At 50.6% G+C, this 15,063-nt stretch overlaps 1 protein-coding gene across 1 annotated transcript in view; it reads left to right on the forward strand.

Annotated features, from left to right (window-relative positions):
• LOC127185388 (PWWP domain-containing DNA repair factor 3A-like) overlaps nt 1–10,089 on the forward strand; it is a 36,272-nt gene extending 26,183 nt beyond the window's left edge. The window contains 2 exon segments of the mRNA XM_051141865.1: nt 7,967–8,012; nt 8,015–10,089. Of these exon segments, the coding sequence (XP_050997822.1) occupies nt 7,967–8,012; nt 8,015–10,089 (2,121 nt within the window).
• The last annotated feature ends 4,974 nt before the right edge of the window (nt 10,090–15,063 follow it).

Below are 15,063 nucleotides of genomic sequence, written 5' to 3' on the forward strand. Positions count from 1 at the left end.
AGGCACCACACGACCCAAATCCCATCCAGAGTCCCCTCTCCCGCAGCAACTCCCACTGGCCACCACACTAATCGCCTCCACCGGAAGGCTCAGAGCTGCAAACCTCAGCCACTGCCACTGCTGCCGCTGGTGCCGCTGGTGCCGCCGCTGTTGTTGCTGCCTCTGCCACTGCTGCTCCGATGCGAGAAAACCCACCGCAGTAAAGTTATTATACTTGAACAACTTTATAATGTAGACATCATTTAGGAAGAATCCCCAAGTATGTAGAATAATTCACAGATACCTTACCCAATCACAAATCAAATAAATATCTTCAGACATTTAATGTTAAAGTGAAAATTTGAAATTTCTTTTAAATGTTACCGTGTTTAAAGTAGTAATTTTTGTATGTATAACTACTACTCAACTTGACCTATGAAAGGTTCTCTGAAGTAAACATATTCACGGTAACTGCAATTGAGAAAGCTATTTTGTGATGACATTAGAATTGCCAAGCTAACTCTCAAAAGGTGTATATTATCTGAATTGATATTCATGATTCCCTGTCCATTTTGTCCTGAAGTAAGTTCCTCACACCCAGCAGAATTATTCTGGTGTGTAAATCCAATGTTTTTCAAGGATCTCCCAGAGGGATAGGAAATTCAGATGACTGAGCCAAATGGTATATGGAAATTATGGTATGTGCTAGTATGAGCATGAATATCGTGAGCTATACAATTAGCCAAGAAGATAATTTATCCCAGATTGGAGGGAAAGAATTGGTTTCCTGGAGATAGACACCTTTAAAATGTAAATTACTGGAATAAGTTGGGGTTAAACAGAGAGAAGGGTTGATGAAGAATTCAGAACCTCCAAAGACAAAGAGCATGTGGCAAAGCACTAAGGCACAGGAAAATAACTAAATGAAAACATAGTGCCCCTATGCTTCTGAGTGATGCAAGGCTTATTGCCTATGGACCCAAAGGAAACAGAAATCCTCAACAGAAACCAAATATAGCACCAAAACAAACAAACAAACACCGTTAATCCAGTAAGAACAAAAACAGCTAAAAGAAAACTGGCAAAGTGTGCAAGAAACAAACCAAGTTTTTTTGTTTGTTTGTTTTTTGTTTTTTTTTGTCAGTAAAATAGCATCTTCAATCGCATCCTCAATTTTATACTTTCTGGGTGTATCTGCTGCTATATAAACATGCTCGTTCAAAGAATTAACTTGACTAAGGGTTTCAAAATTCATTCTGTGTGACTATGCTACATCTGGGTCATTGGAATGAAAGTAAATGGCCCATGCAGAGCCACTAATAGGAGCCATTAGGCATATTGTGTTTTCAGGAGAATTACATGACCGTCGAAAAGCAATCCGAATATGTAAATGTTATAGGGACCCAACATGTAAACCATGACAGACAAAGCCATTGTTCAAGGCCATGGGGGCTACATTCAGGAATCCGGGTCTGTGTGCTAAACTGAGGAGTTAACCAAACTCAGAAAAAAGTACTTGAAAAACTACTTGAATCTGTACTGTAAACAGATAATTGTTTTGTTCTTATTCCCTGAACAATACATATGATAAGTATTTACACAATGATAACTTTGCAGTAAGTACTATTAAATAATCTAGAGATGTCCTTCAGCATACAGGAAGATGAAAGCCATCAGATAAGTTGTCACAAATTTACAAAGCAAATTCTAGGTCGTCGTTAAAAGACAGAATAATATATGTAATATCAATGTCATGCATTCTATGCTCTCTTCGAACGCTATCACTTATTCTCTCCCTAGCGCAGTAAGCAAGGATTGTCTGACCACCAGTCTCGGAGAAGCGCAGAGCTGAGTCAGCCTCATTGGTTCTGTTAAGAGGCTCCACAGCCATCACTGCAACACTGATTATGGCCTGCAGACAGCGGGTCCTGGCCTAGGGCAAGAAGGACCTGAGAGCACAGTCTCCTAAGCACGTGCCCCTTGCCATTCCCGGTCATGCTGTTCCTTCAACAAAGCCTTGTCACGGCCTCTGAGCATGGGCACCAGACTAGCTCCCACTCTTGACCCTAAAGAAGTGGGTGCCCAGGATCCCTCCCCACTCAGAAAGCTCTGGTGCCCCAGGCTATTGCATAGAGAACCGCCAGGTGAGGAAGCTCGGGATTGTCCCGTGCACGTGCGAGGACAACCATTCCAACTTCCATGCTCGAGCTTTGCTTGGTTCGGAGGCCAACCGTCACTCCGATTCTGTGCGATTCGCCCTCCGGACGTGTCCACAAATCTCAGAAAGGAGAACCCTTCTCAGCGACTATAGCTTTACTGCTGCTTCCCCGAAGGCACCATTAGCAAGTACATTGGCTCCCCCTCGCTAGGGGTAGTAGCCCGTTTCCCTCCTGCTTTCCGGGAGTCCCCATTGGCAAGTACATTGGGGGCCCCTAGGGAGGGGTAGTCGCCCTTTTCCCTACTGCTTGCTGCCAGCCACCATTGGCAAGTACATTGGGGGGAGTCCTTGAGAGGGGAAGTAGCCCTTTACCCTACTGCTTGCCGTGGGGCACCATTGGCAAGTACATTGGGGGCCCCTTGAGACGGGGGAGTAGCTCATTTCCCTACGGCTTGCCCTGAGTCACCTTTGGCAGGCACATTTACAGCCCCTTATGAGGGGTAGTAGCCTGTTTCCCTACTGCTTGCCCTGAGTCACCACTGGGAAAGACATTGCTGTACCTTGCAAGGGGCCGCAGCACATTTCCCTACTGCTTGTGCCAGTCACCATTCCCAAGCGGGCTGCCCCTGGAGAGGGGCAGTAGCCAATTTCCATACTGCTTGGCTTGAGTCGCTCTTGGGAAGGACGTTTGCTGTACCTTGCAAGGGGTAGGAACCCGTTTCCCTACCGCTTCCCACAAGTCCTGCTTGGCAAGCACATTCAGTGCCCCATGCCAGGGGTAGTAGCCCAGTTCTCTCCTGCTTGACAGGAGTCCCCCTAGCCAAGCCCATTGATTGGCTGCCCCTTGCCAGGGGTAGTAGCCCATTTCCCTACTGCTTGTCGCGAATGAACACTGGGAAGGACGCTGCTGTACCTTGCAAGGGGTAGTAACCCATATCCCTGCTGTGTGCTGTGAGTCACCATTGACAGCTCCATCGGCTGCCCCTTGACAGGCGTAGAAGCCCATTTCCCAAGTACTTGCCTCAAGACACCTGGTGAGTGGTAGCAGCACATTTCCCTACAGCTTGTCGCGAGTCCCCTTGGGAAGGACACCTGATGTCTCTTTCAAGGAGCAGTAACTGATTCCCCTATTGACTGACACAAATCACCATTGGCAAGTATATTGGCCGCCCCCGGCGAGGGGTAGTAGACCGTTTCCTTACTGCTTGCCACAGGGAGTCACCACTGGGAAGGACGTTTGCTGTACCTTGTAAGGAGTAGTAACCCATTTCCCTACTGCTTGTTGTGAGTCACCATTGATAACTCCATGGGCTGCCCCAGCTAGAGGTAGAAGCCCATTTCCCTACTGATTGCTGTGAGTCATCATTACCAAGCACATTGGCTGCCCCTTGAGAGGGGTAGTAGGACATTTCCCTACTGCTTGTCGAGGGTCCTGTCAATTGAAGTTTGATCTGCCTCCTTCCTGTTTGAGACTCATGATGCATCTTTTGATGCTGCTGCCCTCTGAATCCCTGAGCTGCTTTCTATCCTGTGCAGGTTCATGCTCCTCCACAGTATCTGCCAAGCATCTGGAGAAACAGCATGCATGCCTTCTGAATTGTGGCAGGTGAAAAGGTGTCCTTCTCAGAGATGGCCCCTGATCTTATTGGAGGCAGAAGGGAACCCATCATGTCTTGTCATGCCTTGTCCCAGACCCTCTGTGGTCAAAGGTCCTGCCCCCTGAAATGGCAGCATCACCTTCTGTAGTCTGGGCACATGCACACTTACTTCCTTTCCTGCCTGTGTCTGCTTGGGGCGGTGGGGGACCTAGGTGACAGAGATGTAAGTGAACAGTCAGCCTCCTGGGTGGATTTGTACTTCCTGATTTCCACAAAGAACTGGCTACTAGGAGAGAAATCTCTTCTCTACCTCCCAACCCCATGGCATGGTGACTGACATGACAATGGAGGACCAGCTATTCTTTGCTCGTTACAGATACATTTGGGAAGGATACTCACAGACTGGAGAGGTGAAATCACTAGACAGACACGCAAAGCGCATAGGTCGGTGCCTGCAGCCAACCTGAGTGCCTGTGTGAGCTGAGCCTGTGAGTGTGCCCTGGGGGCCTGTGTGCTCTTCCAAGGGACAGGAAAGGTTCTCACTACTGCTGTCTGAAGTGAAGCCCCAAGGACTAGCTGCTCACCCAGCCCTGTCTCTTTGTCCTCAGGTGACACCTCTTTGGTGCCAGCTTCATCATTTCAGGCCCTGAACGCATAGTTCCCCAACACATGTAAATGGGTGCCTTGTCTCTGTTTGGCAATGATTGTCACATGTGCTCTTGACAGCACCTTCCCCTAGATAGCTGTGGCTTGTGTTGTCTGAGATAGAAGCTGGAGGGCATTTAAGGAGGAGGTGAACGAGGGTGGTGGGCTTGGGACAGAGGATGAGCGGGGTAGGAGTGGGAGGCAGGTGTTGACCTGTAGTTCCCCTGGAGGACTGTGGATGCCAAGTGGTGTTACTCTCTTGTCCTGGATACCTCACACAGGAAGTAAGAAATGCCCCCAAAAGACATCTGCCTGTTAAGTGACCACTAATCGCACTTAGGCAGACTGAGGTAAAAAAAAAAAAGTGTGGTATAGACACCCGAGGAATGGCCAGATGGTGTCCCCTCAACAGGCATTACTTTGTGTCTCTGTCCGAGCCTTCACCCTGCTCAGAGTTGGGTTAAGCACCAGCTGGGCATTACAGGGTGTGCAGCCGGGGTTTCTCTGTGACCTTCCAGCTCATCGGGATCTCTCCGTGTGTCTCTGCCTCTGTGTGTGAGCAATGTACACTGTACCCTTCTTGTTCCCTCTCATCAGACTGTCCCTTCCGTGTCTGTCTTACCACAGGGAGGGAAGCCGCTGTTCCCATCTGGAGAAAACGCGAATGGCCTTCACAGGCAGCTATTGAGTGCAAGTACTTGATAGAGGGCCTTTAGCACTGGGGTGTAAGCAGGTTGTAGATACAGAGACTTCAGGGTTCCATTTCCCACACGTCTCTGTGTGCCTCTGTAGAAGATAGTGCTGCTTTCACGGGGAAGGTGACTACCACAGAAACTTCAGGAAACCTTTGAAAGTAGTGCACCACGGTCGATGGCTGAGAAGGTGGATGCAGGTGGCAATATTTCTATGATTTAAGTGGCCTGTAGGAAACTTAAGGAGGTTTCAGACACCCTGGAGCAATAGGCACACAGGGAGGGCATGCACACTGGGGAGAGCATGGCCTGATACAACTGGTTCTGTCTGGTTATGACTGTTTACAACTGGGTTACAGATGCTGCACGGATGCCCTGGTTTGTGGTCTTGAACATACAGTTGTTACTCCTGGGTATGCTTTCTGACTGAAGTATGTGGGGCCCAGAACGCCCTGCTTGAGGGAAGCAGAAGCAAGCTCAGGCCTGGGAGGGGGTAGTAAGGGTGCATTCTATAACTGTAACTCAGGTATCCTTGGTTTCTAAGGGTACCCTGTGAGGGCTGAGCTCTCACATACCCGACGCATGGTGCCCCAGTGGGCATGGGTCGGGCATGGATGGGCTGGATGGTGCTCAATTGGCCTTGGTGGAGAACAACCTGTTCTAGGAAGGTCCAGCAGAAGGCAGCCTCCAGTAACTGAGGGGCTTGTGTTTTCCTCTCTGTCCTCAGGAGACGCCTGTGTGACAAGGCCCAGGACTCCAAGGGGGCCAAATTAGAGCAAGCCAGCCCTGTGAGGATCACACAGCCTCATCAGAGGAAAGGTTAATGCTGGCTGATCTCTACGTTGAGCCCCATACTGCCCCCATAGGCATTGAATATTGCATCATCCAACAGGTGTGGACTTAGACACACTTAGACCCCTTTATGCAGATAGCGACTTTAGGCATTGTGAAATGGGGTTTGAAGTCCCTTAGCCTTGGATGAGAATACAGCAGGAGGGGCCCTGCACATTGCCATAATGAATAAGGAGCTAGACTGTACCACCGGTGCTTATGGATACTGAGGGTGGGAAGGGAAGGACTGAGTGAGGGACTGAGGAGAGCATCATTTGCCTCTCATGTTTCTGTAAGGTTGGGAAGTCCCAGGATATAAGGTCTGGTGTCCCCATGCTCTGTGTGCTCACACACACTCAGAAGGGACAAAGGGTAACAGGAGCTCCCAAGAAGAGCAGTGACCTCTGGACGCTATGTCATGAGCCCTGAGTTCATAGTGCTCTGCCCCATTGTGCCTTGTGGTGCCCAGGGAGTAACAGGAAATCACTTGCATCCTTGAACGAGCAGTGAGCAGAGGTGCCACGTGAGCCCTTCGTAGTTCTTCTACTCTGTTGTAGTCCTTCAAGGTGAGTACAGAGGGCCTCTTCTGAGGATGAGACAGATTTAGGATTAGTTTCCCATAAGCACGCATGACATACACAGAGCTGATAGGAACCCAACAGACTCAAGGCAGACCCAGTCAGGAACAGAGTAGCCACCGCTCCATAAACTCAGCACGCGTGCACACATAAATGCAAAATTACTCTTGAGCTCACAAGCACTTGCACAAGTGAACAGAAACATACACACACACACACACACACACACACACACACACACACACACCGGGGAGAAAGGGTTGCCAAAGAAAGGTATGAGAGTCCACTGAAAAGCCCAAGGAGAAGTAACTATGCTGAGAGGCACAGTAGGGAGGAACATGAACAGGATTGCTAAGCTACAGATGGCATTGACTACTACTGGACCTAGGGATGGATGGGCAAGTGACCATTCACGTCCTCAAGTAGCTGCTGTGATTTCCTACCTGTCTAAGATGTTATGGATTAAAATTAGGGCACAGAGGTTGTGGGCAGCAGAGTTCTCTGGTCAGGGATCAGTTGGAGGAACAGTGCCGCCCATCACAGGCAGATATAGTGTGCAGGGTCTATTGCAGACTAGACATTTGCAGCAGGAGGGTGCACAGTTCCAACAGAGACACTCACTCCATCTGACACTGCCTAGTCTGCCCATTTCTACACAATGGAGTGCTTTCTCTTGGGGGCTATCTCCAAGTGTGCCCCGTGGACACTTGGTCCCATAGTGAGGTCCAGGATGGTGTTGGAAACCACAGATCTGAACCAAAAGATTGGAGGAGGTGGAGGGGGTGGGGCCAGGAGCTGTTAGCAGCCATTCTTACTTGCCATGTTTCATAAATTACAACGAAGATTTCTCCACCTCCTTGCTGCTCAACCAGGAATCCCAAAAGTATGGAAGGCAGGTGCACTAGGTGTCCACAGGTTTCCCAGTATGGGGTGGGGTGGGTGTCAGTGGCAGAGCAGGACTATCTCCCTAGGAAGGAATCCAATGAGGCTTCCCCCTCTCCGACTACCCACCCCTCTCAAGGGCATCCCAGGGAGCCCTAAGGTACTGACTGGGTGGGCAAGAAAATACACAAGCCTTGTAAAGACACCCAGCTCTCTGGGAAGAAGTGCACCACCCCAGCCTCAGGGTGGGGAATAAAATGGTCATGAGTGCTTGGTGAACAGGCTAGGAAACCTTCCTTATCTTCTCCTGCACCTGGAGAACAGACTTCTGTGAGCTCCCTCGATTTCCCTTGACTCACCTCACTGAGTTGATGCCCCCATGTCCACTAAAGGCGATTTCCTTCCTCATGCAGCTCTGTTTCCCTCTCCCACCCTCCAGGATACGCCCATGCCCACCACATCACCCTGAGCGAAGAAGTCAGTTCAAGCTTTTCCACCAGACTCTGCAGGGAGGCCAGCACCTCAGGCAGGGCAGCCAGGCCAGAGAGGACCCACAGGCAGTCAAGGAGCCATCAGCAACCCTTTTGTTGGTGATCAACACAGTCCCAGAATCCAGTCACTGTGGACTCTGCAGAGTATGTGCTCTGAGGCAGGGTCAGCTGTGACCTGCAAGGGTCTTGTTGAGAACCAGGACCTCAGCCCATAGTAAGAGAAAAGGGGTACCTTTCCCAGAGGTTCAAATCCTGCCAGTGGGTGAGAAGAGGAGAGTGAGGAGCACTGGGGCGAAGCCCCTAAGCAAGTCTGAAATCTTAACCATGGCATCCTTGGCAGGAATGGAGTCACAGGGCAGTGGCTCGCCAGGGCAGACCAAGGTATACAGGAGAGTCCTCAAGGTGGTACTGTATGATCTGGCCAAGGGAAGGCACTTGTCTCCAGGAGGAAAGGCAGGTGGCCAAGGAACCAGCATGGAGGCTACACAGGTTCCCGAAGAGCAGGCCAGCTCCAGCTGCAGCCCGCCCAAGAAGCTTTGCCTCCAAGCATGCAGCCAGAAAGGCCAAGGGCTCTCCCAGAGGAGTCCTGGGAAGCAGGGGTGCCTTGCCTGGGGTCCTGTGGTGATGGGCTCAAAGAATGAGCCTGATGTGCAAGGGGGTGAAGCCCAGGCACACAGTGCTGCTGGGCCCCCTCACTTTGAAAAACAAGGGAGTGTGCTAAGAGGCAGCAGAGTGTGGCCAAGGTCCCCAGCACCTGCAGGAAAAGCTGCTGGTAATTCAGGGAAGAGAAAGCTGAGCACATCCAAGCACAGGCTTCAGAGTGCCCCAGCCTCCACGGAGGGCGCCTGGGCTAAAAATGAGCACCAGGCTGCCTCTGGGATACCAAGGGGGAGGAAGAGGCGCATCTCCACCTCCCCCATAGCCCCAAAGCCACAAGCAAGAGCACAGCGTGTAGGCTTAGAGATCCGGGCTATTGGAGGCCAGAGGAAGACCACCTTCCCAGAGGACAAGGAGGACCCCAGCCCAGGGACCCTGAAGGCAGATGCAAAGGAGGCATCTGCAGCCTGCATGCCTCCTATCCCGAGGCTGAGGAGGTCGCTCCGCCTTGCTAGCAGAAAAAGGAAGATCCACATGCTGTGGCCCCTGTACAGGGTCCCGGAACTGGAACCTCAAGTGCACTCAAAGGCGGCCAGCACCAGGTTCCAGAGGAGAGGGGCCGCGACTCAAGAAGACAGCCAAGCCAACATGGGGGCTTCTTCTGCCCAGGGTCCGAATACCATTGAACGAGGAATGCTGGTCTGGTTCAAATTTCAGGACCTTCCATTCTGGCCAGCGGTGGTCAAGAGCATCAGCCAACACGACAAGATGGCAAGGGTGCTGTTGATCGAAGGCAACATGCAACTTGAGCGCAGCGGTATTCGTGTCCCTCTCCACAAGCTGAAGCATCTGGACTGTAGGGAGAAGATATCGCTCTTGAGAAGAGCCAGCAGAGTGTACGGCCAGGGCATAGGCTGGTGCTTTTCAGTGATCAATCACTACAGAGAGAACCTGGCCTGCGGCTCCTCCCTGGGCTCCTTTATGGACTACTACAACGCCCGAGCCAGCTACCCGCTAAGGAGGGCCATCCAAGAGGGCGACCTGCACATTGACTTCCCCAAGGTGAGCTATGCTGACTTAGAAGATTGGGAAGAGGAGACAGCCCTGGCTGGGAAGGGGCCCCACAAGAAACTCCTGCCTGATCGCATGAGGGCTGCATGGGACAGAAGCAACAAGAAGCTAGTAGACTTCATTGTCAAGAGGAAAGGGGCCGACCAGCACCTACTGGACATCGCGAAGGGCAGAACACAGTCCAAGTGGTTAGATAACCTCCGGAAATCTAAAAGGAAAGTCTTCTGCATTGAGACCTACCTGGAGGATGATGACCAGTTGTATCTGGTGGCCAGCCATTTGCAAAAATTAGCCAAGGAAGCAGATGAGGCCTTACTCTCCCTGACAAGAGGAGACAAAGTGCGCTTTACCATGGAGGTTCTCCTTCCAGAAGCAATCATCTGCTCCATCGCTGCCCTGGAGGAGCTCAGCTACAAGGATGCAGAAGAGAAGTACCTGCGCGGCCCACCTGTGCACTACCGCGAGAAAGAGCTCTTCGACAAGACCATCTTAAAGGCTGCCAGTAAGAGGTCAGCAGCCAGGATTTGGACTGTCAGCGCCCCTCCTGCGCTTGGTCCCACTTCTTAGAAGGGACCACCCTCCTTTCAGCCATCACCCCTGCAACTCTCCAAGACAGGAGACAGGCAGCACCCCACAAAGAGGAACATCCAGGAGACTGTGGGGCATGCTATGGGGACTGTGAAAGCTCCTCACTGGGGCTGGGGTGAGCGTTTTCTTTCCCTCCCTCAAAATAAATGTTTACTTTTTTGTTTGACATTGCAGGTGTCTAGATTGGCTCTATGGATCCTGTTAGCTTCAGGCCAGGCCTAGCCCTTTTTGGCCTGAGCCAGAGGACCCAGAAGTCCTGTGGGTGTGCTTCCCTGGAACCTCACCAGCCCTGTATGGTGTATTGGCTAGCTAGGCACTTGGCCTAACACTCTCTGGAGGGACCCTAAGTACACAGACAGCACTGCAGGTTCCTCCTGAAGCCTTGGCTCAGACTCCCCCATACTTCCTTGTCCTCCTCTCTGTCTTCTCTCTAGGGTGTTATGGATGGGGCCCGGGTTCCCCTGTTTTCTGCCACTACCCCATTCTTCACTCAGTAACACTGAAGGAGAAGAGTGTTTTATTGCTGGTCGTTGGAGCCAGAGAAGGGAAATGTGACCCTCGAGATGGCTTGATTTCAAAGACCACAGTGTAATGCATTCTCTGTCTCTGTGTCTGTCTCTGTCTGTCTGCCTGCCTGCCTGCCTGCCTACCTGTCTGTCTGTCTGTCTGTCTGTCTCTCTCTCTCTCTCTCTCTCTCTCTCTCTCTCTCTCTCTCTCTCTCTCTCTCTCTCTCTCTCTGTGTGTGTGTACAAGTTGTACATAATTAGGTCAAAATCTGCTGTCCTCAGTTATTCCCCTCTACTTTTTGAGACAGGATCTGTGACGGAACCTGTTGCTCACTGATTGGGCTAGAATGGCTGGCCAGGCACCTCTTTTGATCCTCCTGTGTTTTTCACTCCAGTGCTGAGATTAAACATGACCATCCATAAAACCTTTCTTTTAATGTAATGAACTCAGGTTTCCCACTATAAAGAAAGCACTTTGCACTCTCAGCCATCCTCAACCCCCCAGATTCTTCATACACTTAATGAGAAAGACTTGCCAACCCTGTGGGCTGACTGTCTGCAGCAGACATCACCATCTCAGCTTTGCTCAGATTCCTGAGATCAGAGCCTTCAGGTGTTTGCAGGAGAAGGAGGGGCCTGTCATCCCTTGGAGTCACAGACACCTGGGGTGTACTGATGAGAAGCAGCCAGGCCACACTGCCCAGAAGGTCCTGTTTGCCCGTCTTGGACCACAGTCCTTGGTGTATTTCAGAGATAGGGCACTGAATCGGCGCCTCTGTGGACCCTGAAGTACAACCTTATAAGTGGCTGAGGCCACTGTGCCCTTGTTCTCTGCTGAATCCCTGTAAATTCCCTTGTGTCCCCCAGCCAGTGCCTCTGGATTCCCAGCACCTGTTTCCTTCCCGTTGCACTGGAGAATGCTGAACCTGAGTCCTTGATGTTAAGTATTGCCTTTCCTTTCTGCACACAGTAGGCTCTTACCCGGGTAAAGGGCCTACTGCAGGTACTTGTATTCTCAGGAGTAGGACTGCAGAGACAGAACCCCTGGGACTTGCTGACCAGCCAGTGGAGCTGAATTGGCAAGCACCGGGTTCTGCAAGAGACCATGTCTAAACAAACTAAGGTGAAGAGCAAATGAGGAAGACACCTGACGTCAGCTTCTTGTTTTCACGTTCAGGTACACACAGAAATGTACAAATACACACGCCAAAGAGAAAGTGAAGAAGATTTTAAAATGGAACCAAATATTCCCTCTGTGCTGTGAACCTTCCTGCTGTAAAAGCCAGAAACACGGTACAACTCAATCCTTCTCACTTTTAAAAGTTATAGGAGTTATTGACACCTCCCTCCTTCCTCATTCTGACTCCATGTAGGGCAAGAATTAAGAATTCCAGTCCATTCATGGCTTTCCCAAGAGAAGGCCAAATCTAAGGTCATTGTGTTCTACATACCCAGGCACCGGGGCAGTCCAGTTCTCAGAGGATGCATGTCAGCTACAGTCTCACCTGCATATTCAGCCTCTACTATGGCTTTAACTGCCCCTGCCCCTTGTGGGTTATGTCCTGACAACAAGCCCCTCTCTCCTCACCTTCTACCATCCATGGGCCTCTGTGCCCCAGCAGCACCATTTCCCCTGCCCACCGCAGCCACCTGTTCCAGAGCTAGAAGCCCAAGGGAGGACACCTGACATTCCTTGGAGTCCCTGACACCTAGGGTGTACTGATGGGACACAGCCCTGCAGTACCTCCCAGAAGGTCCATTCACGGACGCTGGGCCTAGCCAGCTGGGATAACCCTCTGAGGGGAAGATGGCTCTCAGGGGGATGTGGTGAAGCATGGTCACCTCATCTAAGTGGATCCCTGTTTCAACCTACCATATGTGCCTGGCACCCCCCACAGAGTGGTATAAGTGCACCAGCTGGGCCCACTAGCTGGGCCTTTCTCCTGCATAGGTGCTATTCCAGCCTATGAGAAAGCATTACACTTCTGGGGGCAGGATGAGGCTAGGTGTTACCTTCCTCTAAAGAAAAAGATGTTTATGAGTGGAAGATGTTGAGATAGGACTGTCCCAGTGGGTGCCTGGTAGCCATAGAATACTTTGGCGAAGTTCTATGATGGGGAAACTGTGTCAGAGTTTGGGGGATGAGATTAGGCTTGTGTGTGGTAGAGTCAAACCTAGGCCTGTGAGATGAGTCCAGGTGCAAATAGAAGGGCCCCCCAGGAGACTGCAGTTCCCACACAGAGAGGTATGGACCATCATGGGTATCCCTGCAAAAGCCATGGCAGGCACAGTAATAATCCTTGTGAGGCAAGAAGGGGATCCTCTCCCAGCATGCCTTAATCAGCAGGTGTTGGTTCAGACTTGTAGAGTCTGCCCTGAGCAGTTTATTTTAGACTTGGCTAAGTACAGTACAATTTTGGGGGAAGGTTTCTGGGTAACTGTCATCTCAATTTCACGTGTAGAAGGAAGATTTGGTCCTAACGGCACAGAAACTGCTTTACAGTGTACATGTGACCTGTACCAGGAGGATGGGTTGCCTAGAGTAGGAGCTTAGGGTCTAGTGCAGTTTCAGTCATACAGACAGTATGGAGGGCACCAGGAGATAAAGTACGTTTTGACCTCTGTCCTCAGGAAGGGTTATATTTACTGAGAAACAAAAGTAAGGATGAAGGTCTGGGTGGGGGAGGGTGTGAGGTAAACATAATAGCCTGGGAGATTTGGGTGTGGCCTGGCCCTGCAGATGGCACAGATCACCAGGCTATTAACCACAAGCAGACTCAGGTTTCTGAGTGGAAAAGAGATATACACCTGCCTTCTGTTGAAGAGACCAGCCAGCATGCTTCACACTCCTGGCTTCTGTAGTACTAGTCAGGGACTGCAGAGACCTCATGGCCTCTGCAGCCTGCTTTGCCGCTTTGGGTGAGTGTATTGAGGAATCTCTGCACTTACCTCTGGTGTAATTTTTTAAGTGTCTCCTGCACAACAGGGGCAGTGGCACATGTCACTTGGGGAAAAAAAGTGGGTGGGAGTTCAAGGCCAGACTGGTTCACAGAGTGAGTCCAGGATACCCAAGATTATACAGAGACACCCTGTCTTGAATCAAAACAAAAAGACAAGATCTCAGAATGAGAAACACATCTGCTGTTTTGTTTTTCCCTTGAGGCTTGCTTTCTTTGCATTTTCTCCCATGTACCTGCCCCACCCTCACACACACCTATTTTCCATGAACAGTAAACTGGGGGCTCACAGGTGGCACTTGGAATTTCAGCTCCCTTGGAAATTTAAAAGTCATTATAGATCATGGCTTTTTCTCCGTAGCTTCAGATTTAGAGAAAAGAACATCTACCACGTCCCCAGGCCTAGGCCAGAGCTGAACATGGCCAAAAGATGGGGTAGGCACAAAGGCTGCTGTTTATGCAGAGTCTACAGCCAGGATGCCTCCCTGACACCCTCCCATGAACCTCTTCCTGCCTCCCTCCATTGTCACCACTTAGTGCCTTGCCAGCATCCAGTTGGCCCTGTGGTCCCTCACCCCTTACATCTGTGATCAGTATACACGTACCCTCCTCTGCCTGTTCTTCCCTTTCTTCCTCCTTTGTTGCTGACTTCACAGAAAACTAGGCAGTAGAAGCTGCATCTGCTTCTTTTTGCTTCCTTGTCTGTGTTTGCCTCCTTGTGTCTTGTGACTGCAGAAGCCTTTTCCTGCAGGCCTAGGCCAAGACAGATGTACAAGAACAGTCCCAAGGGGAAGGCTAGAGGAACTTCCAGGCTAAACGTCAGGCTCAAGCCCATGATCAGGCCCAGGAGTAGGCCTAGACCTTGAATTTCACTGTTCCACAGAGCACCCATCATTTTTAACCTCTGGATTAACTGGAACAAATAAAGATGTTGTGTAGTAGAAAAGGTGCAGGATGGAGTGAAAATTTCCAAAACTATGGAAAGAAAGCGAACCGTGGGGATCTGAATGTTGTCTACACTCTAACTTGGTACTAGGTCATGTTCTATCTGGATCCTGGGTGCATCCTCCCTTCGAGATATAGTAGCCCACTCTTTCTGCAAAACATCTCTCTTGATCTCTCACCAGGGCCAATGCACCTCCACCTCATTCTTCCCTGAGGCCTTTCTCAAACCTGTGGGACCTTCTATTACTGTGCAACTTGGCTTCCCAGGTCACCAATGCCATGCGGCCTAGTTGGAACTTCAGCCTATCACATTACTGTCTCTAACTGTACATCAACACTCACCAGCCCACCTAGCATTTTTACTCCATAGGGTCCAGTTTCCCTCCTCTAGGGCAGCCATGATATCAATAGGCAACCACCAAGACCAGGAAGAAAACAGTTACTGTAGTGAAGATGGTGCCTGCCTATGCCATGCTCTCTGCAGGTGAGGAGATCCCTTAGGCTGAGTGAGAAATGACAGCTGAGTGAAGAAAAGGAGCTGATGG

The sequence above is a fragment of the Acomys russatus genome, chromosome X (genome assembly GCF_903995435.1).
Source record: "Acomys russatus chromosome X, mAcoRus1.1, whole genome shotgun sequence".
Taxonomy (NCBI): Eukaryota; Metazoa; Chordata; class Mammalia; order Rodentia; family Muridae; genus Acomys; species Acomys russatus.